Source organism: Macrobrachium nipponense, chromosome 13 (assembly GCF_015104395.2).
Source record: "Macrobrachium nipponense isolate FS-2020 chromosome 13, ASM1510439v2, whole genome shotgun sequence".
NCBI lineage: Eukaryota > Metazoa > Arthropoda > Malacostraca > Decapoda > Palaemonidae > Macrobrachium > Macrobrachium nipponense.
In genome coordinates, this window is record NC_087206.1 from 45,214,838 (window position 1) to 45,242,337 (window position 27,500).

General features: G+C 39.8%; 1 protein-coding gene across 1 annotated transcript in view; it reads left to right on the forward strand.

Moving 5' to 3' along the window:
• Nucleotides 1-27,500, forward strand: part of LOC135225776 (DNA-binding protein D-ETS-3-like) — a 344,616-nt gene that overhangs the window by 257,571 nt on the left and 59,545 nt on the right. The window contains 1 exon segment of the mRNA XM_064265241.1: nt 10,413-10,469. Coding sequence (XP_064121311.1) covers nt 10,413-10,469 — 57 coding nt within the window.

The following is a 27,500-nucleotide window of genomic DNA, read 5'->3' on the forward strand; positions in this document are numbered from 1 at the left end:
TGTTGCAAGCAATAAAGATTCTTCTACCATAAGGGCGAAACATCCCTCCCTGCTCCTCTGTTTCTTGATTGGTTGAAACAGAAAAGATCTGAGGTGGCTTAACCAATCCCTGTTGATGACTGCTCTGCTGGCGCTGTGCTTAGAAGGAAGAGTGATGACAAAATGGTTTAGCTGTTGCTGAAGAAGACTTGAGATTTCTCTGTTCTGACGAATTCATTCACAACGAGATCAGGACTTGTTCGCCTGGACCTGAACTCGTGAAATAAATATCTTTGCGTGAAATGTTTTGGCTGACAAGTTGCCGTCGCTTTAGCCCCTCTGTGACAAGTCCAAATTGCTGCTTAGGACCTTTCAGATCTAAATCCTCGCTAAACGAGAAGACCACACACTATCGTACGGAAGGCGCTAACATGAAGAGGGAGAGAGAGAAACAAAGCAAGTTCATTTCCAAATGATCTTTTCGCCTTCAGATGATATGCAATTCCCCGTTAACATTTCCCCGGAGTGAAATGCACTCCAGCTGGGGTGGCTCTCTTCGGAGACGTCATTGATTGTTGCTCGCCTTTTGCCGCGAATGTGAGCTGCAACCCGTCATCATCTTCTTCTTCTTCTTCTTCTTCTTCTTCTTCTTCTCATCGACAAATGACTTCGACAGGAGACTTATCGTGATGGCGGTGTTTCCCCTCAACAAATATCACTGACTAATAGCTGGGAACACAACAGACCTACATTTCCCTTCCTTCATTGTGAATCTCAGCCACACTTCCCTTCAGTTGGAGGGGAGTATTTTGGGGGGCTCAGCCCCACGCCCCTTCCTACCCTAATACAACCACGAGATGACAAAGGCTCATGATAGTAGGAATGAAACTCTCGCTTTCCTTTCCCTAATTAGAATGGACAGTTGTAAACTTCTTCATCGTACAGTTTTATTAGTGTTTTCTGTTCCTTTTTCATTCACGTCTAAAGTGAAATTCATGAGTAAACACAGAGAGGCCGAGAATACTCATTGTCCGCAATTTCTTGTTGACATAAAGGACAGTAGTTTTGGGTTTGAGTGTGGAGGAGGCAGGGAAGGGTGTCCTGCACCGACTCCTTCGGCTGAGAGAAATAATTTACTTGGGTTGTTCTCACGGTCTACAGAGCCAACAGAGGCATTTGTCGATATTTCCTCCCGGAGTGAGAGTGAGAGATAAAAGGGGACAGAAAGAGAGAGGCAGAAAGAGAGAGGGGGCGAGAACCCTTCTCCTCCGAATTGTAATCACCTGCGTCTCATTCTTTTCTCTCGCAAAGTTTACATGAACGGTGAAGGTTAAGGTGTCAATGCTTACGTGATAATTATTAGACAGAGAGAGAGAGAGAGAGACAGAGAGAGACAGAGAGAGAGAGAGAGACAGAGAGAGAGACGGCATCATCGTGTAGGGTTCGCTATAACGAAGGGTAAGGGTAGCATGGCCCCTCCCTCCCACCACAAATCCTGTCCTCTATTGGCTGCGGAAGTCGCCAACCCCGCCCAGTCACTCTCTAGCAAACTGCCATGCAGAAAATCTTTTAATGGTTTCCAACCTGCATTGAAGGAGGGCAACATCTGCCACGGAAAATACCTGCGGTTGCTTTTGCCTTTCAAAAGAGTTCGGCTCAGTATTTTGCTAACGAGTATCTTTCGCTTTTGACGCCGAATGTCCCGTAAAAGGCTCCTGAAATCGATATTATCCGGAAGCCTCCGGCATCGAGCAAACCTTCGGCAACCGCGATGGCAGCTCTTGATATTGGTTCCCATGGCGGAAACGCGCGCACTCTCGCTCCCGCTCCCACAAGCATAGCACAACCGGTCCTCAGCGCCCAACATCCGAACCGGTTATACGCCTCTGTCCTCACACAGAAAGAGGGGAGAGAAGAGAAAAAAAGGCGGCGATAGAAATACAGGGGTCAGTTCCACTGTAGACGCCGAGGCAATCGCGACCGTCGCAGACACGGACGGCCTGAGTGGTTCCTTCTTGGTTTGTAAATTGCGCCGTTGAAGTGATTGCAATGACAGTCTCCTCCTGTGTGTTCGTGTGAATTTTTTTTCAGTAAGGAAAGACTTTGTGTTTTACAGTGGACATGGTCATGCACTCGAGTGTAATGATGGTGTAACGGGGTTATCTGAAGTGTAGATCAACCAATGGCCAAGACGTCGTCGGCCAGCGGCACCAGACATCAGGTTGACCCACCGATCCTCGCAGGGTCAGATGCACTTTCTCCAGTGACCTAGACTAACCTGTTCATTCCACCTCTAGTACTGAGGCCCACACCTGTGAATTTTGTTGCACATAAAGAAAACAGTCGTTATCGCAGTTGCAAATTCCCTTTGGAAAGGAACATTGTCGTTCGCCAGAACCTCACAATCAAGTAGTCTAGGTGACATCAGGTCAAACTGGCATTTGACCTTCTTTTTGACCGATTAAGTTATTTCAGAATAGACGAGTGTAACCAATGACCATGTTAGATCTAAAAACATCAACCCCAGACTACCTGCCAAGGACCGGACCGCTGTCCAATTTCTCAATGTTATTCACCGGTAATTATATAGGTTATTATTATTTTACTACCTCCATTTCTTGTCGTGTGGTGATTATTGCTTCCTGTTTTTCTCCTCAGTTGATTCGCTACCATCTTTGTTGTGCTGCTGCTGTCTCGTGCCTGTTCAGTGTAGTGCGCAATGCGGCTGCGGTTTCATTCCAACTGACTGAGGCGGTCATTGGCGATGCCACTGTCCCGCTGCGCTTAGTTCTAATGATGACAGCTGTAATACCTTTATTTCATCGCCTCTTTCTCCCTATGATATTGTGACATGTGCAGAATGCTTTGCTTTTTTTTTTTTTACTTTGCATCTAATTATAATTCATGATCAGTTTCCTTTTGTTTTCATTCTCAATATTGGCCTGGTAGATAGGCTCCCTGATTTGGTCGCTCCCTTCTCTTTCATTGATAACCAGTTATTTCCTCTCATTACGTATTTGTAATGGATTAAAATTTCTGCGCGACTTTTCGAAGATCCCAAAGTTTTTTTTTTTTTTTCGCTCACTAACATTTTATACCGTGATGACTGGCGACCGTTAATAAACAAATAATAATGATTTTGATACTTAGTATTGCAGCGTTGTTCAGTAATGTTATAAAATTTCTGGTTGCATATTTAACTAAGCGCCTGCCATAAATACACGTACAAATAACAGTAAACAAATGATTTAGTTGTCCTTTTTTTTCAGTCAAAAATTTATCAGAGCCCGCAGGGCGATGACAAAAACTGGAGCTGGATTTTTTTTTTCTTTTTTTTTTTTCATGAGTATCTTCAGGATAGCGGCGGCCTTCAGCCATTCTTCCCAGTCGATTATCGTCGTAGAAGAACCTTCAGAAAACCCAGCATGATTGGGAGTCAGTCCTGGATGTCGGTATCGTCTATAAGCACTCGCACATTTGCGCTAACCAGAGTGCTTTTCAGTAAATGCTTCCTCCGTCTTCTTCTTGATTGAAGTTCTACTCCTAAGTCATTTTCGTAATATCAGTTACAATGCGATATAACTATGATACCGATATTTGAAAAATATCCTATTAGTAATTTAGAAAAATTAAATTTGATATTACCGTTTAGGGGCTGCTGTCAAGTAGAATGGTTTTATTATTATTATTATTATTATTATTATTATTATTATTATTATTATTATTAAGTTGCCATGTTATTAATATAGATCTGAAAAAATTATGCCTGTTCATTTCGTTTTAATGTTGCATGTCATTAGGATTTGAAATGTTGATGTAGTTGTAGATATAAGCATTCGATTTGTCCTCCTGATAATGAAACTCTCCTCGTTCAATCAGAAGAGGCGTGAACACTCCGGCGATCCGTCGCAGGGTTAGGGCGCAGTTCTAGCCGATGTAACAGGTTGAGGCGAGCGACAGAAGACTCCGTAGTCATGCTAAATAATCTCCGTTTCTGTTGTTCTGGCGGTTATATGGCACATTCTCTATTCGATAAGTTTTCTGTATGGCAATTCGTTCTGCCGAAAGGTTCTACTTGACCCTGTTACAGAACCTTAATTCCGACGGGGTGGTGTTACCCGTAATCTTTGAGGTCTTTGGTTTTTACCCTGTGAGGCAGATAGTTAACTCGTTTTCTTTTTCATTCTGTACAGTCGTTTTGCCCGGCACTTCTCTGCTTGTGACGTGGTTGAGAAAGGAAAATGTCTTCTCATGGGTCACTCACAGGGCAATATCTCTAAGAACCTGTCCACCATTGTCAAATCTATTTTTTAGTCTTGAAGATTCCATTTTAAAATGATCCATTTCATAGAATCAATGCGTTTCATAGTGAGCTTTCAAAGTCGAGTTCTTTCTCTCCTGATATGCAGAAAGTGAAGACCTCATCAAGAATGAGGCATCGCTTATGTGGTTTTGAGAATGTCGGCGTTCTATGTCCCTTAATTTCAGAGCGTGATGAAAGCGGCTTTGTTTGACGCGGAAACTCCTTAGCTCTAACTCCAGGTGCTCTTTTCATACCTCGGTCTTCAAGTTTACCCTGAGCCCCTCATAGGCCGATGCAAGCAGCTCAACTGCACAGGAAAGTCTCGACGTAAACTTACCGAAAATAAGCAAAGACAATTCAATGACCTCGCTCTCTTTCTTTCTCACTTTCGTCTCGTGGTGTAATTGGTTTGTGTACTTTTGAATGTATTTTGTATATCTCCAGAAACAAAAAGACGGGAGTATAAGCAAAATGCTTTATCATTGTTCTGGCGTCTAGCCTTCTCGCTCTCACCACTAGCTTTAAGAACAGTGCAGACGATGGCCGATATCATTAAAACTCCCTTATTGTGCTTTGACCTATGATTCACAGGGGGGTCCTTGTAGGTCCTTTAGAATCAGAGACCGTATAAGTTGTCGTTCAGCCTCATCTGCTGCAGGTCCTCACATGCTCTGTCGCGAGAATTATTGGAAGGGAGGTCTCGCAGCTTTTAAATTTGCAGAATATTATTGAGAACAATTTTCTATGTCTTGAAGACATCTTCGCAGAGCTTTGTCATGACCTTTTAACGAAGGTTTTATATATAGCTATTAATTAATATCCGCAGTGATGGTTATCGATATGTTTCGAATTTCTTTCGTCGACTATTACACAAAATGGGGTCGTTTGCAACTATGCAGATGCCTGCGTTTATACAAAATTTATAGATGAAAAATCGCCATAAAAATTCAAGCTTGCAAGTAACCCTTAGATCATCAACTAGAATACTTCTTTGGCTAACCGCCCCCACCCCGTCTCTCTCTCTCTCTCTCTCTCTCTCTCTCTCTCTCTCTCTCTCTCTCTCTCTCTCTCTCTCTTAATCGTTATCAGATTCATTTGAACTAGACATCGATACATTTTTATATCTTGACAATGGTACGCTTTTACATCTTCACAGAAATATGTTTTTACATTATCCCAGATGTACGTTTTGACATCTTCATAAAGGTACGCTTTCTCAACTTCACAGATATGCGTTTTTACTTCTCAGCAAATTTACGTCTATACATCTGCGCAGATGTGCGTTTATTCAGCTTCACAACTTTGCGTTTTTATATATTCACATGTGTACGTTTTTACATATTAACAAATGGTTACTTTTACATCTTCACAAATGTACGTTTCAACATCTACGCAGACGTATACATTTTTACATATTAACAAATGTTTGCTTTTACGTCTTCACAAATGTACGTTTCACCATCTACACAGAGGTATGCATTTTTACATCTTTACAAATGTACGTTTTTATAACTTCACAAATATACGTTTTTATATCTTCACAAATGTACGTTTTACATCATCACAAATGTGCGTTTTTATATCTTCTCCTATGTACGTTTTACATCTTCACAAATATACGTTTATACATCTTCACAAATGTACGTTTTACATCTTCATAAATATACGCTTTTACACCTTCACAAATGTACTTTTTTACGTTCACAAATGTATCTTTTTACATTTCACAAATATACGTTTTTATATCTTCACAAATATACGGTTGTGAAGAAAGAGATCGACAATTCTTTGCTTATTCGGGCATGACTACGACATGAGAGTTGATGCTAAATTATCCGTTTTCCAACCCATCACTGATCATGCGATCAGCGTAAGATTTCTGTGAGGAGAACTAATGATTACGAAACCAGCTGATACAGGCCTGATTTACTAAACAATAGGAATACTTTAAGCACTTGCATATAGCTACAAGAAAACATATGTGCGTACACATATACAATTCTCCTAAAGAACACTGAAGCAACCTTTAGTAAACATACAAAACAGTCTGTGATGAGGTTTTTTTCAGAACTCATGAACAGATTAGGTGGCTGGACCTATTGCGAAGTTAACTTGCTAATTTTGTGTAGATAGGTGAAATGTTGATGATGTATACTTGCCAAAGCTAAATGTATCAGACCTTTATCAATTATTCTCATAATCATTAGTTCTCCTCGCAAAGGAATTTTCTAGTTGATTATCTGAGGATCAATTACAGGCATGATATCCCTGCTTGATTTACTTCCATAAGTTAACGGGATCCTTCTGTCCATCACATTTCTCTGTCCACGATCAGTGGCAGGTCTCCAGGAGGGTGTGGAAGGGAATTTGGCCGCAAAGTAAGGTGCAGATCATTGCAAAATCACTGCATCACTTGCGCGATGATTTTGTCCTCAGCTGAGGATTTCTGAGGGAGTTTTCGTTCATAAACGAATGAAGGAGAAATTAGTTTATAATTTATTTTTATTTGCAATTGACACATTCCTTGGCAAAGGTGCCAGCGTTCTGCACTCAATCATGACCTAATTGTATATGAAAAATTTTGCTTATAAAACAGGGAAAGATGTATAAATTGAGTTTGTGTCTGTGTTTGAGAGAGAGATCTGTTGCCAACAGTGATATCACAAAAGCTCGTTTTAATTTTCACCCAAAAAGTACTGTTTACGTGACCGTGAAAGACCAGAAGCGAATTCCCTGCAGCAGAAAGGCGAAAAAGGAATAGCAGATGCACCTCGATGTGATTCTCAATGATCCTCCAATGAATATAAATAAATCTTCAAGGGCAGGTCAGGAACCGGATTAAGCGCAGGAAAGGGTTCGCGTAGGAGGCCTTCGAAGGCGCAGTCAGCCTCATTTTGAAGGAGAGAAAAAGAGAGAAAAGAAATTGTACTCATGCAAAAGTCTTACAGGGATCATACTCATAAAATCAAGGAATACTGTCGCTGTTTTGTCAGAGTGCTTGGCACAATGGGACAGTACTGGTCTATTGGTAAAATGCGTAGAAGCGTAAGTCAAGGACAGAATGAATATGAACACGTATCGTGGAAGACATAAAGGCTTCTAGATTACGGACACCTTCAGGGACACACTGTAGTCAACAATGTTCAGGTAATGCTTCCTCCCAGACTGCAATCTCTCTTTTGTACTAGTCAAGCCAAGTCCTTGCATTGGTCTGGGAGAGTCGATTTAAAAAGACTTGAAATACTGAAAGAGATTTAAGTGAGCCACGTTTTTCATTACATAACACTTTGGGGCAACTGTTAGCCGGGAAAATGTGTTACCTGTTAGAGCCAATATCATCGGCGGTTGCCCGGCCAGGTGAGGTGTTTGTTCATCCGACCATTGTATCCTCATAGTCGTTTCTCGATGCTTACATACCTTGCTAAAGTCATAATTTCTTAAATTACTATTACATAAGAATACCGAGTTTTAAGTTAGATTTGGGTAGATGTAAGTTGGCAATATGTTATTTGACTTCTTATATTCCTGTAGAAATCGATATTAAAATGGTTAAATGTGATAAGGAAGAAACAATACTATAGTAGATTCACATCGACCGTGCCCCCTACGACGCTCCTGATTGGCTGCTGATAAGCCAATCAAAGGGCTGGAAACTCTGTCTCTCGAGAGAGTTCACGTAGGCAGGATGTAGGTTCCACCTCTCTTTAGAGATACATCTTTCAAAAGTACCCCTGAGGAGAGGTGGAACATACATCCTGCCTATGTGAACTCTCTCGAGAGACTGAGAGTTTCCAGCCCTGTGATTGGCTTATCAACAGCCAATCAGGAGCGTCATAAGGGACTGGCCTAGATATCAAATGCACGGTTGATGTGAATCTACTATAGCATGATGTGCATCAGCCTTACAGAAACAGACGCACTCAGAATGAGAAGGAGGCCAAATGAAATTTCACGTTGTTTCCTGCCACCGAAGGCTGACGCAAGATTGTGTCTCATGATAAAGCAAAATATATAATCGATTGATCATCTAAAAGCTTGAGCCGAAAGAGGATGAGCACGAAAAATTGCGCGTACGTGAAAGCACGGGGGAAGAAATAGAAGCAGCAAAGGGAGAAAAAAGGGAGATGGACATGACTGTCACGTGATAGCCCTTCCCCTCCCCCTTTGCTGAATGCTCCCCCATCTTCCCCTACCCTCCCCCCCACTGGTATTCTCCTACCTATCCCTCCTACCCCTCCTCCTCCTCGCCGTCTCTTCTCTCCCTCTTGCCAGCGTGAAATGCATCGGGTCCGCTTTGTTAGAGGCTATTCACGATGCTCTTTTGTCTTGTCAGGCGGCCGTGTCAAGGCGTCCATTGGCAGCCACTGATAATGTTTTGATGTCGACAGGAACTCTTTTTCTCCTCTTTTTTTCTCTCTTTCTTTTTTTAGTCTGTATTTTACGTTTCAGTCTTTATTTATAAAGTGACAGTTGTTAGGATGCGATGCTGTTATTTTCGTGGAACCGTTTTTTATGGAATAGGTTCGTGGGTCGAGCTCTTTCTTTTGGGAATTCGACTGTTTCTTTTGTCCTTGAAATTGTAAAGGAGTCTCTCTATTTAATCATATTTTAAGGCGCTGTGTAGCACAAGAAATTAGAAGGATTGTATTCAGTTTGTTCCTTCGATTTTTGCTCGTAAAGAAAAAATATTGACGAAGAGGATTCACGATTCAATTCCCATGAAGGGTTTTCCACATCCTAGCTTTTGTTGTCATTTATTCTTCAGGTTCTGTCATAGGATTTATTATATATATACATGTGTGTGTGTGTAAATGCACGTACACACACACACACACACACACACACACATATATATATATATATATATATAATATATATATATATATATATATATATATATATATATATATATATATACTGTGATTGTGTTTCTCTCTCTCTCTCTCTCTCTCTCTCTCTCTCTCTCTCTCTCTCTCTGTCTGATGTGGCATAATCTTTTTTCTTCTAACATTTTACCTTACTATTTTGACCTTCATTGTAAGAAAGATGGGCAATGTGATTTTTGAGGATCACTGTCAGGATCTAAGTGACCTTAATATGAGGTCATCTGTCGACTTTACTGGTCGCAACCGGAAATGAAGATTCGTAACGATATCAAATTCATACTTCCTGTATATATAGATATATATATATGTATATATATATATATATATATATATATATATATATATATATATATATATGTGTGTGTGTGTGTGTGTGTGTGTGTGTGTGTGTGTGTGTGTGTGAGAGAGAGTGTGTGTGTGTGCGTGCGTGTGTGTAAGTATGTGATGTGTGCTTTTTGAAGTATACGCGTATATGTATTAATTAAATGGTAAGCCTTATGCTGTCTTCCACCGTGAGCCTCTTTGGGTCATGCGGGAGGCTGTTTCTAAATGGTAGGCTGCCAAACCACCTCCCGCCCCCTTTGCGCACCTCCTCCCTCCCTCCCTCCCTCCCTCATCCCTCCCCCGAAAGGCCAGTAAGGTTTTTTAACATCACTTGAAGGTCACTGATGCGAACTAAATTAATTTTCGCGCATTGTTGAAAGGACTCTTTAATATGCCGTGAATTATGGGATGTTTTCGGCGGGATTTTTTATTTCCACGGCGGCAGATGGGGAGCAGGATTAGTCTCACTTCGAGGGAGGACGGCGCTGCTCGCAGGGCGAAGGAGACACACCGTCGGGTCTCTCTTGGCTGCCCTCAGCCACCCACCCACCCTGGGGCCTCTGCGTAGAATGTACAGTAGACTGACATTTCTCTTTTGCTCGATTTCAGAGACTGAATCTGTTGAACATAAATCAGGTTTTGATTTTTCATATTTAGCTGAGTGCTTTTTTTGGGTTTTTGAAGATCCGATTTTCTTGTTATCCGAAAAACTTCTCTGTGTCTGCTGATGATCAGTGTTCAGCTTCGAAGTCAGTTAATAGGTTGATACATTGATGATACATTGATAAATTCATAGCCTCCTATTAACTATTTAACGGTCCCGTTACAAATTAAAATGTGTACGAGCGGACGAATAGGCTTCGTTTTCCCTGAAGTGACGCCATGTTATTAAATGATGATTTTCCATTTTTCTCCCGCAGACCCGAGCTATAAGTCGGCCTGGGGATCACCGGCGTCACCCGCTTCTCAGTCCCAAGGTGAGTCGATCTGGAAACAGAACTTGACAGTTGAAAGTCGCCGACAGTAATCTTAAGAGACTCTCTGATGACAGCCTTCAAAGGCTGCTTATTTACTTTTTCTGTTCGATTCAGAGTAGACAGATCTCCTCACAGTGAACGTGGACCACGATATCATTAGTCACATAGTTCATCTCTGCTATTTGTAGAACATTCCAGAATCATTAACAAATTTGTGTTCTTTTTTAAACGTTCAATTCTCGTTGGGCGTTGAGCACTCAGTGTGGCTTCGTGGCACACTGGAGGCGGTACTCAAGGTTCTGTACGGCAACACTTCGGCTCCACCTCCTTTGCTCTCTGCCTTTTGTTATCTTTTCTCGTTCCAGTTTCCAGTCCTTTCGAAGAAATTCTTCTCATGAGCCTTTGGGTGGTCTCGAAATGGATAATGCGTCATGGTTTTGTGAAACGAATTGCAAATAAATAGATAAATAAATAATAAGTGAATAAACCTGATATAAGACGACGAATTCAGTTTTATACATAGTGCTGCTCTCTGGCAACCATCCAGTTCGGGTCATAGCATTCGCTCTCTTTCTATAATCAGTTATAATATATAACATCAGGTTTAAGCAATAGCATTTGTTTCCCTTCTGTAAACAGTAATAATTTACCTCCGAACAGTCGCTTTTTATGAACTGTAATAGTTTTTCTGCTAGACATCGAAGTGTTTATATAGTACTTACGTTGGTGATTTTTGTGAACATGTAGGACTGATGAACTTTCTTTGCAGTAATGTCATTTCCGAATGTTATACCATATTACACCGTGATACCTAAAAGCATCTCCAGAAGACAGTTTGCAATCAGTAGCCGGGATACGCGAATTCGGGTCTAAAGTACAAGGAAAAGATACGAGCTGTCAATTTAAGGCATATTTCCGTAACACTTTCACTTTCATATCGCTGTGTCTGACACTGCACTGACTCGTGTGCTTGAATATCCCTGCCTTACTTCTCTATTTCCTTCTTCTTCTGCTTCTTTTTCTTCTTCTTCTTCTTCTCTCGAAATACTCCACTTTTTCTAATGGGTAGTTTTACCATCATTTTTACCCCGCTATTCAGAGGTCCCTCCTCACTTCTTGCTCGTGTGTGATATCCTGAGGTGTCCCTTCCCAGGCCCACAGCCGCGCCCCCCCCCCCCCCCCCCGCCCCCCCCCCCTCTCGCCCACCACCCCCCTCCCTCCCTCCATCGCCGCTGTGGCCTCAGCCTCTAAAATAAGAATGAGGAAAAAATGGCATTTCCCTGGAAAAAGGGGGGCGGAGGGGGTCTCAGAAAAATGTTCGCTCCGCTCATATCGAGAGGCTCAACTCCATCATAAGTTTGTAAGTTTGCTGCTAAAGGTGAACGCTTTGAGGCTCTCTCTCTCTCTCTCTCTCTCTCTCTCTCTCTCTCTCTCTCTCTGGAAAGTCTAATTAAAGAATCTTTTTGTCCTGTCATCTGCTATTGAACATCTATACTTTCGAACCATCACACCAACGCAGCGTTACTCCTTTAAACCTCAGTCTATGTTTCGCATTTTCTCCTCCTCTCTTCGTACCATTATCTTTCTCCTGCGTCCTCTTCCTCCTTCTCACAGAATGCTTTGATGTTCCGCGTCTGTAGCCTGAGGGCGAGATCTTCCCACGGCTCCTGGAATCTCGGGAAGGGAAGGGAAGGGAAGAGCTAGAGATGGAAAGTTACTGAAACCGGCGATTGAAAGACTAACAAAGGAGGCACTACCCTGCTGTGCCCAGGAGAGGTTGCACTTGGCAACGAGAGAGAGAGAGAGAGACAGAGAGAGAGAGAGAGAGAGAGAGAGGGAAGATGAAAGAGGAGAAGAGGGAGGGAGAGAGGGGACTTAAACCATAATGATGGCATCAGTTACGTTTAAAATGTATGAGTCTCATAATAAATATTTTCCAAATATTGGGAATACAAGTTATATGCGCTAGAATATATATGTATATGAATCACTGTGATGTAATAAAAATTCATATTATAATATATATATATATATATATATATATATATATATATGTATAATGTCTCTATATATATATATATATATATATATATATATATATATATATATATATATATATATATATATACATATGTATGTCTGTCTTATATATATATATATATATATATATATATTATATATATATATATATATATTATATATGTATGTACATATATTTTTTATATGGACATACACACTTACACACACACATACATGCTGTGAATCTGTGACTTTGGAACTTTTATTCAAAATATTTAATTTCAATAGAAAGTATCTATCATGAATCTTATATTTATTTTTAACATTACCGATGCCCTCATTATGGATTAGTCTCTCTCTCTCTCTCTCACTCTCTCTCTCTTGGGTCATATATATCCATATATTATATATATATATATATATATATATATATATATATATATAATATAGAGAGAGAGAGAGAGAGAGAGAGAGAGAGAGAGAGAGAGAGAATCAGGCTGCTAGTTGCCCTCGTTGATCCCGCCATATTTGACCCCTCGAGTGTTGCCTCTCAGTGACAACTGATGTCTTCCCGTTCTTAGTACCGATGATGGAAAATATTATTTGTTAATTAAAGTTTCACGTTTCATGAAAATTCCTAGAATTGCATCTTGCAGCGTAGAATTAGTTCCTCTTCCCTTGAATGATTCAATGTACGATATAATTTTTGTGTTTTCTCAGTTGTTGGTAATAGAATGTAAACAAAATCCGACCTGATGATACTCCCGGCCTATGCCATATCAAGAATAATCATAGAAGTATCTGAATTCATGTCTCCTGTCTTATTTAGACATGCTCGACCATGTTTCCCAATACAGTAGAATATCAAATTGCGCAGCAGCATGCGGTGCGGAGTAACAAGTTAAAGATATTGTTGGAGTTTAAAAAAATAGTAAGACCTACAAAAGAGTTCATTTGCATTTTTGAACGTATTTCAAACACTTTCTTAATTATAATTGTAAATTTTTGGGCCCCGTCGTGTTCAAAATGCATAAAGCACATGAACCATCTTTAACCGCTCGTAGAGAGAGAGAGAGAGAGAGAGAGAGAGAGCGAGCAAACTTAGCCCCCGCCAAATAGCGATAGCCCCAGGGTAGACACCAGTAGCCACAGGAACAAGTGTCGCCCCGAGGCTACCGTAAGCCGAAAGTAAAGGGAAGCGATTGGGGGGAGAATGAGGTTGATTACGCAGGGGAGGGAGGGAGGGAGGGAGGAAAAGTGGTTTTGAGGCGAAGGGGGGACCTGCCACCTCTTCCTCTCGTTCTCTCTCGCCCGTCACGCTGACAACTTGTTAGTATAACTGCTGCCGTGTCAATTGGAAGTTTCTCTTTGTCTGCCGCATTTGTAATGTGCAAGCTATCATCTTATATGTATGAGTATATACATATATACTATATATAATATATAATATATATATATATAATTATATATAGATATATATATATATATATAAATATAGTATAGCTGCTGCGGTGTCAATTGGAAGTTCCTTCTTTATCTGCCGCATTTATAATGTGCAAGCTATTATCTTATATGTATGGGTATAGATATATATATATATATATATATATATATATATATATCTATATATATATATATATATATATATGTATAGTATATATATAATATATATCTATATATATAGTGGTTGATATATGTATATATTATATATATATATATATATATAAGATATAATATATATATATTATATATGATATATATATATTATAATATATATATAATAATAGAATATATATATGATAATTACATTTTGAATCTTCTTTGTACGCCTGATTTTCGAGTAATGTGCAAACTACCATTTTATATATGATAATAATATATATTCATATATATATACATAAATTTATTATACATACATACATGCATACATACATACATACTTATTACGCAAGTTTCATTTTACGAAAATCAGTAACGTCTTTAATATTCTTAACTGGAATTCTCCCGGTCATCGAAAACATTCTTAGTTTCCTATTCGTGTACTTGAGAATCCTGTATCATGATTTCCGTGAAGTGTGAAACTGACACAGTTGGAAATAAGGATGCTTGATGCATTTTAAAGATATTGCTCTCTCTCTCTCTCTCTCTCTCTCTCTCTCTCTACCTTCTCTCTTTCTCCTCTCTCTCTCTCTCTCTCTCTCATCACGAATGTGTCTGATATTTTCATGACAATTTAGATTTAATCAGGAAACCTTGACTATTGGCGGAGACCTTTTGACTGACCATCTTGTTACAGAGGCATTCCACAACTGCCAGTGAGAGGGTTTTTTTGTGTAGAGAATTTTTCTGTTTGAGATCAGCATTTTCCCTGAATTTCCAATGGTATTACTTCCAAAGCCAAACTCCCTTGTCATTGACTAAGTTATCTGGCATAATAACTACCAGTGTCCCTGACGCCAAGATTCTTTTGTGACGAAGGTGATCTTTTGGAGGAGGAAGCTTTGTTTATGTTTAAGATCTCTTATTGTTTCACCTCAAGTTTCGTTTTTCTATTACCTTTGTTTATTAATCTTTCTTCATGCGCTATTATATCATCTGCGTTCTTTGTATTGTTTCATACTGCCACTGTTGATCTCCGTTTCCATTTGAATTTTGTGTTCTTTGAAGTGTCTTTTTTTTCTTTGTTTGTTTGTTTGTTTTGTTCATAGTAATGCCAGGTGTAAAATTGGTTCCTTTTGAATTTTCATTTCCCGATTTCCGTGATTGCATTCAGTCCCCGTTTCGATTTCCTATTCCTTAATTTCCAGTTTTTCATTTCCGGTCAACGTCAGGTAATGACTCTTGATCTCTTTTCACTCTTTCTTCATCCATTATTGTCGCTTCTGTAGCCTTTTTGCCTTTTCCTCTTTGTTCGTCATCTGCATTATCACTGGATAGTATTTTTGTTGGTAGGAAACTTTGTGACCTCGTGAGTGGTACATTGGCAGAATGCCCGAGTATTTTTTCATCCATTCTTTGTTCAGATTCTCTCTCTCTCTCTCTCTCTCTCTCTCTCTCTCTCTCTTTGTTCGTGCCCAACTTAGTATCTAAACTTTCAACCCATACCAGAGCCTCAACAGGAATGAGTTTACCTCTCTGTCTGTCTCTCCACTTTCCTCTTAGAACCTCACGTCATTACCATTGCCAGATTCTCAGCCTGAATTAGTAGATTTCTCTCTCTCTCTCTCTCTCTCTCTCTCTCTCTCTCTCTCTCTCTCTCTCTCTTAGAAACTCAAGTCATTACCATTGCCAAATTCTCGACCTGAATTAGTGAATCTCTCTCTCTCCTCTCTCTCTCTCTCTCTCTCTCTCTCTCTCTCTCTCTCTGGCGCTTCGTTCGAGAGGTTGTGTCATCTTATCGAAGGAAATGAGCTACTGATGAAGAGGTGATTTTTGCCCCGTTCGGGACGAGGCGGCCAACCATGTAATGACATAAAACCTGCCTTTTTAGTCGAGGGTTATGACATCACACGCTCCCTAATGGGGACGGAGGAGGTAATGGGGAGCTAATGGGTGAAAAATAGAGATGGCGATGATGGATTTTTTTCCTCACCCTCTCTTTTTTAGGAGGAATTCAGGTGGTAATGGGGAGTGAAATATTCGTGAATAAATAGGTGGGAGAGATAGAGGGGGGCGAAGAGGGGAGAGGGAAGCGCGTCGGCTTCCGCGTCAAGGAATTGGTTTGTTCGGGGTCTTAATTGGGTCGGAAATTGCTGAAATTGGAACCCCCGCAGAGCAAAGATTCATAATTCAAATTGCAAATGGAGATTCAGCTCCTCTTCCTTAGACTGCGGAGGGAAGCGCTCTGCGGTCTCGTCTCGTCGCTCACTCACGAGGGACGGAATCCCTGCCTGTCGAGTCCTAGGGAACCGCGAGGAGCCAGGTCGCACTCATGACCTGTGCTTGCTCGCGAATCATCACAGGTCAAACTGAAAAAGTAATGTCAACATTTATTGCAAGGACGAAAACAGCTGTAACTGGGAGTAGACTTTAACAAATGAATGTGGTTGCTTTTTTTAAGAATGAAATAGCATCTCTGAATATTGCTCTTCCGATATTTGAAATTGAAAAATGATGAAAATCAGCTGCATTCGTCGAATATTGTATAAAATTCTAACTTTTGCTGGTCGTGACTTGACTTTCTGTACTCTCTATCTTTAGATATATATATTATATACTGGTATATTTACTTGTGTGTGTGTGTGCGTGTGTGTGTGTGGGTGTGTACTTGTATGAAAGGTTCATGTTAAGGAAATATCTGCACAGAGGTTTAGCGATGATTCAGCGATGAAACTACGAATAAGACTGTAACCAACACCTCGTTTTTGTCTGGAGCCTCCACTGTTAGGAGGAACGAGTGGCGTCAGAGGAAGAGCTGTCTGGTTCCCACCAAGTCTCGAGCAATGCACATTTCCTTGACCCCATCGGATAATGGTACTACTCCCCTACAGCTCTATGGACTGAGGAACAGTGGGCCGGGAACGAACAACCGTCTTATTAAACGTGGGCCAAGGATTGTACCACGCAAATCTAAAAAATTTAAAAAATGGAGAATTAGAGGAGAGGTAGAACTGAATGATGCAATAGAACAATTGGTATGTTATTGTTTGAGAATGCTTGTGTAAGTTACGGTTGAGGACGTAAGGCTGGCAATGAAGTGGTTGAAGAATGGAAAGAATCGACAGTTAATGGGATGGCATATGAGATGCTTTGGTATTGTAGGCAATGTGATTGAGTGCCTGGCCAGGGTTTGCCAGGTGTTCCTGGATAGTGGAAAGGTTCCAGAATTATGACTGAGAGGAAAGTTGCTCTTTTGTACAAAGATAAAGAAACAGAGATGACTTGAAGTATTTTAGCTACATGACGTTACTTATTGCAACAGGAAATGTTTGCGGCAGGATTTTGATGAATAAAGTCAAACAGATTACAGATAGGATTGACAGAGGAAGAACCTCGAGATTTTAGAGAAAGAAGAGTATATAGAAAGCAAGTGTTTGGTAAGAAGCCGTTATGCTAGGAGTTTTAACGTAAATAGAAAAGATGCAGGTAGTTTACATGGATCTAGAGACTGCTAATGATGAAATTGATGGAGAAGCAATGTGATGAGGATGTATTTAAAAAGAACTAAAACGTTGAGACATGAAGTTTATATCACGGAAGCGAAGTGTGTATCAGAACATGAAGATGGGAGAGTGACTGGTTCGGTGGATGCCTGTTTGAAAAAAAAGCAAGTTATATATTTCCTTGGCTCTGTAGTATTGCGTGATACAAGAAGTCAGAGGAGCAACTCTAGCCGCCAGAGCAAAGTTGTGATTCATGAATAGAGTGGATGGCTGATGTTTGTAGAAGATGCAGTGCGATTGGGGATAATGAAGTGAAATCTATTGGTAGATTTTAAAACATTTTTGTAAAAAGAGAAGCCAGGAAAAAATTAACAAATAATAATTGAATCGTGAAAAAGCAGTTGATATGCATAAGTATTTGGGAGCGAATATGATGGATGATGGAACGATGAAAGAAGAAGGAAGGAAGAATGTATGGTGTGGGAGTTGGAAGAGACAGGGAATGCCTGTGGAAGCAGTGATGTGATTGTATGAGAGGATTGTTGAGCCAACTCTTATATGGAAGTGAAGTTGTTTATGTGGAAAGACTGAAAGACGATGGGTTTGTGAAAATAGTGTCTATGCATAAGAATGTGCAAGATTTATTAGAAAGGATAGGCTTAAATATCTACGAAGAGGTGAATAGGGCAGCGTTTATAAGGGGACTAGCCGTGCTGTTGATGAGACCTCTGTGTATGTACTTGTATGAAAGGTTCATGTTCAGAAATTTCTGCACAGAGGTTTAGCCATGATTCAGTCGTGAAAATACGAATAACACTGTAACAAACTCCTCGTTCTTGTCTGGAGCCTCCACTGTTAGGAGGAACGGTTCAATATTCAAATTTATAAAAAAAAAAAATTATGCAAATTATATATGCAGATATATATTATATATAATATATATATATATATATATATATATATATATATATGTGTGTGTGTGGTGTGTGTGTGTGTGGTGTGTGTGTGTGGTGTGTGTTAGGTTTAGGAAGGACAGGCAATGACAGCCGCACTTGAACGAGCATTTTGCTCTCCCTATATATAGTACTGAGAAGCGACGCTTATTTTTACCCACAGTCCAGGAAGCAAATCCGTGAGGAATGAGTCATTCGTTTTTATATCCTCTCATGTTTACAGAAATAGCAAGGCTCTCGAGCTAAGACGATAATAAAGTAAAATTGGATTTATGATCAAGCGTTACTGACAAGTCACGTATATCCGTTTTGCTGCGAAGCGTTGCTGAAATTGTTGTTGAACAGAAACTACTTGAAACGTGAGAGAAGCACTTCCTAGAAATGAGCTCCAACTCTAAGAGAGTTTTCCCACTGGAAACGGAAATTCTATTTCTCTGGACTCACCGGAGACGCACAACTTCTCTCGAGTTGAGTCTCGTTATTTCATGCAAAACGTGATGTTGGTCGAGGTCTTCATTTCAACACTTTTCATGACCAGCGACGGCCAAAGATTACATTTGAAATCTTTGCTTTAGATATAACTGTCTCGTGAGATCTGCTCCTTAGGGGGTTAGCGCCGTCAGTGAACCTCACGGGGTACACTGTGGCCACTACTAAAGGTACTTTGCAGCGTCCCTTCGGCACCAAACTGCAACTCCTTGCATTCCTTTTACTGTACCTCCTTCCATATTATCTTTCTTCCATCTTGCTATCCACCATCTTCTAACAATTATTCCATAGTAAAACTGCGAAGTTTTCTTCCTGTTATACTTTTCAGAGCTTTTTGCCGTCAATTTCCGTTTCAGCGCTAAATGACCTCTTAAGTCGCAGTGCTTGGCCTTTGACCTAAACTCTATATGCCATTCATGAGATCTGTAGCATAATTGAAACCATCCTTACGTTCGTTGCTTGTCAGCTAATGATTAGCTTTAGCCTCCGAATTCCAGATGAGCCCTCAGTACAATAAGCCAAACGTCGAGTTCTAAATAGTTTTCCCGTTCAGTCATTTAAATATATAACCGTTTCAACGTCATTGGAAATTTTGAACCTTTTCCCACAAGTCGTATTATACTGATGCTAAAAATATAATTTGAAGATAATGGTACCATCGTTCTGCTTCATCAAAGTCTAAGTCGACTTTAAATGATTCAATCTTGAACCCGTGTTAGATTTCTAGAATATTTTGATCTCAGTATTGTAGAATGCGTATTTTATGTCTACTTCGAGATTCTTAAAGAAGGCTTCCTCATGAAAGCATTGTTTTCCATTTTTCTTATTTCGAGGCTTCGGTCAATTGAGGAATATGCTGGATACCGAAAATGAGGAAATTCAATTCACTTTACTTCTCCATATGATTCAAACTGTTCGCAGAAGTGGAAATGGATACTACAATTCCATAGAGCATTTACCCGAAATGAGAGCTTCAAGTAATTAAAAATTATTTTTTATCTGGCCATTTCGATTAACTTTTATATTTATGAAGCATTTCAAATTTATTGCTACGATAAAACGCAATGCCTGATGTGCTCAAGATCAAGCTAGGATGCAATACTTCTCGAAGGAGTCACGTTCCCCTCCCTGGTTGCTCGCATATATATACGGCTTATATCTGTTTGTTTATATATCCGTTTCAGTTTATATATTCTTCATTCTCTAGTGGTTTTCTATTTTTTAACATTCTACTATAATATCTTATTCCTTGGAACTTTGCATCCCAATTTCCCATATATATATATATATATATATATATATATATATATATATATATATATATATATATATATATATATATATATATATATATATATATATATATTATATTGTATATATATATATATATATATATATATATATATATATATATATATATATAATTATATATATACATTATATATATATATATATATATATATATATATATATATATAAAATATATATATATATATATATATATATATAATATATATATACATTCATACATACATATATATATACATATATTCATATATATGTACGTATATTATGTGGGTTTTTTGCGTCCTTTGATCAGTCTATTACCTCACAATTGATTCACCACCTCAAAACATTCAAATTCATCTTTTGACCAATACTTTTTTGTCCCTAAATCTGCCGATTATCCATATTTCTGATCTTTTGATTGTTAGCATACTGCAGGGACCAGTCACCTCACTAGCTTCCATCTTTTACTCTTATTTGAATTCAGCATCACTCTTCATTTTCATGAATCATCTCGGCACGCAACCCGAGTAGGGCTTTTATCAATTTTCACCAATTCTACAGATTACCTGCACTTTTCTTGCTTCATCTAAGCAACGATTCCTACCTTCTTTTGTCGTTTCGTCATCTACTGAATTCGCTCTCACAAATGTGTGCAAATCAGAATCTGTTTTCAGTATGTCATCATCTGTTGTTATCATCAGTAGACACTCTACCATCTGTAAACATCAACTCCGGCAAAACTCCTTTTCTTTTCCCTCAAAAGTACACCTCCATTTGTCTTTTCCGTGACTTCCGTCCGTCGCCCCTTCAGAGAGTCACGGTGTTCAACTTCCATGGGGACAACACTCCCCCGGCTGGAAAAGAGGTCATCCAAATGAGTCTCTCTTCTCTCTACATAAGCAAATACAAACTTGGTTTCCGCTATTTTCTATTATTCTCACACATTTTACCTCTACACAATTACATCTTTCAAATCCTTCACATTTGATCTGTTACTTATTTCAGAGCTTCCCTATGACAATGAATATCGTGCATAACTTATATAGTTTTTCGTAAAAAAAACTATTATGGCGGCTTTGTCTGTCCGTCCGCACTTTTTCTGTTCGTCTTCAGATCTTAAAAATGACTAAGGCTGGAGGACTACAAATTGGTATGTTGATCACCCGCCCTCCAATCATCAATCAATCCAAATTGCAGCCCTCTAGCATCAATAGTTTTATTTTAGTTTAAAGTTAGTCATAATCGCGCGTCTGGCAACGCTACAGGACAGGCCACCACCGGGCAGTGGCTGAAAGCTTCATAGACCGCGGCTCATACAGAAAACTTGATTGTACCGAAGAGTCTTCGGCGCTTCTTTTACTTGTTTCCTTTCATCCTCAAACTTCTCACTTACCTGCTTCGTAACCAACATTTAACCCACACGCTGTTCTCCTTGCCTAACCCACACTGGCCGTCTATTTGTTAACTTCCTTTTCCATATCCAACACCTTCGTGGTATACTGAGCGGTTCAGTCACTACTATTCTTCAAGACACTCCATCACCTTCCCCTTATGCAAAGAAACAGTGATTCCCTCATTTAGACATACTACCTGACAGACCTTCGTCAGTAAATCTTGAACATCACCACCACCTTACCGAAAGGATCTCCTCTCTGTCCCACCAACTGCCTTCCGCCCTCCCTCTTTCATTTACTCTCCTTACATCCCTGTCCCTGGTAGTCACTTCAAAAAACACTATCAAATGCACATGAACTTCTTCTCTGTCTTATTCAGACCTGTTAACGGTGGTTTTTTTCTATGAGGAAAAGTCTTCGGGAAAAGGAACCTTCCATCTACGTGCGGGGAAAGATTCTGTTTCCTTCCCTTACTTTACACATGAAGAGTAATATCTCTATGGCTGATGGTACCTTTCATCATCTAAGGGAAGATTAAATGTTTCATTATCTTTTACTATTGTTATGCTCCCAGCACAATCACGAAAGGTATCTATCTATCTATCTATATTTTCTATATATATATATATGTGTGTGTGTGTGTGTGTGTGAGTGTGTATTTGTATATGTGTTTGTATTTAAATACATTATTAATATTATCGTAAAACGTGCATCGCCAATGTTATGACGATTTTCATTTTTGTCAGAAGTATTGCTCTGAACATTTCTAGCATTCTTCATCATTTTGTTCCTCAACATAATAATCAAAGGAACTACGTCTAGTAAGTGACCCAGCCTTTGCCTCTCTTCGTCTTTCCTCCGCTTTCTCTTCGATTCAGGGGATCTTCGCTCTGCTCTCTTTTCAACAAGCGCTCGTGTGGCCATTCTCTCTCCCGGTGCTGCAGATGACCAGCGCTCTGATTCCACTCAGACATCCACCACTCCTTCATTTAGTCTGTGGAAGTCGTCATAAATACGTCGAAGTGTCTTCGGCGCAATCGAGTTATCTGTTCAACATATGATCAAGGCCACCGAAAACAGATCTATCTTTCGGTGGTCACGGTATAATGCTGTGTGACATGCTGCCAATGGAGCTTTAACAACGGCCCGGTAGTGGCCTGTCCTATATCGTTCCTAGACGCACGAGTATGGCTAATTTTGATCTTCAATAGAAAAGAACCTACTTGGGCTAGAGGGCTGCAATTTGGTAAGCTTGATGATTGGAGGGTCGGTGATTAAGATACCAATTTGCAGCCCCTTGCCATAGTAGTTTTTAAGATCTGAGGGCGGACAGAAAAAGTGCGGACGGACAGACAAAGCCATCTCGATAGTTTTCTTTTAAAGAAAACTAGAAATCCTCGTCGTATCCCACTATCCAGTCACAGTTCCATTAACTCCACTGCTGTTCTGTGGAACACGTTCACCGCGCTCGTTGTTCCTGATCTCAATAATAATACGCTCACCTACGTTGAAGACAGCGAGTCAGACCTTTTTCCTTCCTCTTCTGTTCTCGCCTCCATCAGTCCTAAGTTCCAGGCATAAGAAAGGACTCCGTTCTAGGATCGATATATTCAATGAAAGATCTCGGGAAAGATATGAATTGAAATTCAGTCGTCCTATTTTCATGTTCACTGCCTCAGAAATACAGCTCCACCAAAATTTGTCATTATCATTCGCAATATATTTGTCGTTTATTCCTCTATCTATCGCCAACATCCACCATCGCCGTCGCCGTCATCATTATCATTATCATCATCATCATCATCATCACTGTGCATTTCACGGTTTCTCCCTTCAGCCTCCCCTTCTCTAATGATCAATTGCTGGAGCTTAATTGCAGGTAATTATCACCAATTACCATCGCCATTTTACACCTCAATTGTCACGTAGGAATTGAAATGGCAGATGTATGGGAACCCCTCTGCCTGCTCTCTCTCAGGTGAGAGAGAGAGAGAGAGACAGAGAGAGAGAGAGAGAGAGACATACGTACAGACCAACAGCAAGAGCCATAGAGTTGACTGTACATCAAGAGGTAATACTACGAGAAAGGCAGAGAGAAACTGGCAGCAATAATTAATTTAGGGGGAAATATTTATTGTCAAAAATGAAAATAGGTGATAGTGCGATGAAACTTAACTGATAGTGAGACAGTGAGCGAATAGGGAAAGACAACGAGTGAATAGGAAGAAAGAGAGTGAGAGAGAGAGAGAGAGAGAGAGAGAGAGAGAGAGAGAGAGAGAGAGAAGGGGGGTGGGGAGAGAGAGTATCCCTTGGTCAACATGGCCGGCCTCTTATTGGATCGGAGCAAGTCGACCGGTAAGTTGGGCAGAGGGGGACAATCGTAGATTCGACACCTCTTCTTCTTTCGTCCTTTCCCTCAAGGCAAAGGGGAAAAGAGAGAGAGAGAAGAGAGAGAGAGAGAGAGAGAGAGACAAGGAGGCTGCTAACGTATTTGAAGGATAAGAAGGCTGGAGATGAATAGGTCAATAAAAGAAAAGGGGAGATGTAGTACAATGAAATTTGTTTGATTGCTACCGAGTTAAGTCTGATGAGGCGGCTAAGTCTCTCTCTCTCTCTCTCTCTCTCTCTCTCTCTCTCTCTCTCTCTATGATGAAAACTGTAAGACATCTAGAGATTTTGTGAAGAACGGGACATGCTCTGTATTTGCGAGAATCTAGAAGTCACAGGCTTTGTCACCTAGATCTTACGTTTTATTTTCTTAGTCAACATTGCTGCTGAAAAATAACATTGTCCAAAAGTTTTCAGTTTCATATAAGTGGACTCAGCTTATGATTTAATTGTTACGGGTTTGAAATGAGTCTTAAAAGTTTTTGTAGTGAAGTACTGTGAATTTGGAGGGCGAGAATCTATGAGAAAGAAATTGCTCTCGTGCTGTGTAATTATCAACTGTCTCTACGCTATACTCGTTACAAGGGGTTACAAGGATCAGGATGTCTCAAAGACTTGTTAGTCTATCCAAGGAGACATCGTGTGCTCACTTATCTGTAGGAGCAGGTCTTACTATTCATTCACAGTTTCCTAATGATTTTGTCTAGCTTTCTTTTAAACTCTTCCACACTGTTGCTGTTTACAACTTGGTGGCAGTTTATTCCACGTGTCACATATCGTGTATGTAAAGAAGTTCCCACAATGGGATGTGTTGTATCTCTTCAGTTCTAATTTCCATTAATTATTTCTTGTCTGGTTTTCGTTGAACGTTGATAGGTTATTGTCTACTTTTGTTAGTCTTTCAGTATTTTAAATGTCTCTATTAGTTGTCCTAGCAATCGTCGTGTTTCTAAGCATACATATTCAGGCTCTCTAGTCGTCTTCGGTAACCTATTTACCTGATGGATGGAATTAACTTTGTGGCTCTTGCTTGTACTCCTTCTAATCTATTTGTGTCCTTTCTCAGTGTTGGTGACCAAAACTGTACTGCATATTCAAGATGAGGTCTAACTACTGATGTGTAGAGCTGCAACACCGTTTCCTTGTTTCTGTATTTGAACTGCTTCTTTATGTATCCCATTAGCTTCTGTGACTTCTTTTCAGCTTTTATGCACTGTTTTGTGGGTTTTCAAGTTCTTCGGTAATAAGAGCTATATTTAATATTTAATATCATAATTAATTATAATATCACTTTCATGATATAAGTATGTATGTTATGCAAGTTATAGGATTTTTGGTATCACGATAGTTAATAACGTTGACTGAAAATCAGCCATCGCCTTTGGAAGCTTTCATGAAGCACGAGTAATGCTGTAACTACACTAAAAGTAACAATGCATAATAATATTGAAGATAATGATACTATGAATGTCAACACCAGAAAATGCAACAATCATCGGCAGGATAATGTTATGGAGGGTTTTGGCTACAACATCAAGCCATGAAATCCATATGTTATGATAACTGCTAATTGTTATGCAATTGCGCGCTCTCTCTCTCTCTCTCTCTCTCTCTCTCTCTCTCTCTCTCTCTCTCTCTCTCAAAAGAAATGATTTAGAAATCTATTTTAACTCGCCTCAAATCATTGTCTTTTATCAAGATGTGTTATAGCATTGAAAATATTCAGTAGGAGTTAAATACTGACGGAAAAGGCTTTGGAGAACTTACAAGAAGAATTTTGTCTTCCCAATATTGACAAAGGGCCCAGAGGACTTAAAAGGACAGCCCTCAGTCCTTGATTGAGAGAAAGAGAGAGAGAGAGATAGAGAAACCTTATTGACCAAGTCAACTTTTTTATCGAGTTTGACTGTTTGACGGATCCTTCGTTTCAACGGACACGGGGCTACAGGCGAATGGTGTCCTTGAACCCTAACCTGACTTTCCCCTTACCCTTTTCTGCATCATTGCCCACAACTTCTTTATTCTCTTTATTATCTTCTCGCTTAGTAAGATACAAAGAGATGAAAGTGATGCATCGTTTTTTGCGCGCTCTTTTCCTTTGCTACACATCGCTGCTCTCTGTGTGAGGCTCAGGCCATTGAAGGTCAATTAAGAGCGTGTCCACTTGGGCATCAAATGACTCTGAGACAGAGGCTGTTGAGAAGTCTGCTCAGACCAGCTCTTCTTGGAAATGATTTTTCTTCTCGTTTGCTGCGCTTCCATGAAGACAGTTTGCGTCTCTCTTATGGTTCCTCATTTTCCTTTCGAGGCTTGATTCTTTCGTTAAAGTGGTGATAAAATGACACACTTTTCCTCCTAATACTCTCACTTCGTTGTTATCATTTAACGTGAACACTCTTTCATAGGAAATAGGACAAAAAGGGCATTAACTCGCTAAGCAGTCTTCCTAAGTAGATAACGCCCATACGTAAGAGACCAGCAACAATGAACAATATACATATAAAAACAAATGAGGTTTTAGTCTTCCTTTTTCACGAAGATAGATGTATGAGGTTGTAGTCCACAGGGAAAAGAAAAGCTGAAATTCCTTTTAGCTCAACAGTTTCGGCCTCCACTGACCCTTATCGAGAGCTGTTTATTAACCATTTATAAACAGCTCTCGATAAGGACCAGTGGAGGCCGAAACCGTTGAGCTAAAAGGAATTTCAGCTTTTCTTTTCCCCTGTGGACTACAAACTCATAAAAACATATGAATAATTAGAAGTAAAGATTAACACATTCGACAAAATACCAATATAAAGTTGTTGCAAAGAGCTAAAATGATAAGGACAATGTGCATTCACTCTAGGGTGCCATAAAGGCCTCTCTTCTACTCGTGGGCATTCAAGGTTACAACATACCCAGGAAGACTACCACAGCTCTTCACTGCAGGGAACAAAAGACCTCTGATACTAGGTAGTGGCACCGTGGCTCCTCATTAGAAAATCGATGCTGGTGCTTTGCCAAAACGAGTAGATCGCACTTCCTCTTGAGGAACGAACTAAAGGGAAGGCGGAAGTACTTCCTTGAAAATGATTTGGGCCGGTTGGGTCTCACTTCCACTGGCGGATGCTGACGTAAGAAGAGTCGTTTCACTCTGTAATGTCCCTACCTAAGTACCCGCAAGTCGAGGCACTCGACCAGACATTATCTGTTAACAATACTATTTGCTTGTGATAAAGAATTGACAGGACAGTGAAAAAACCCTTTCCATATATTTCATTGATCATTTCTTGGAAGGTTAGAAGGCATTCACAATCTCCAGTTGCTAGGTATTAAGTGTTTGCGTAGTCAGACTTCTTTGACCTTCTTGATGTTGATTCTGTAATCATTCGACTTATAATCCTGTCACTCCTC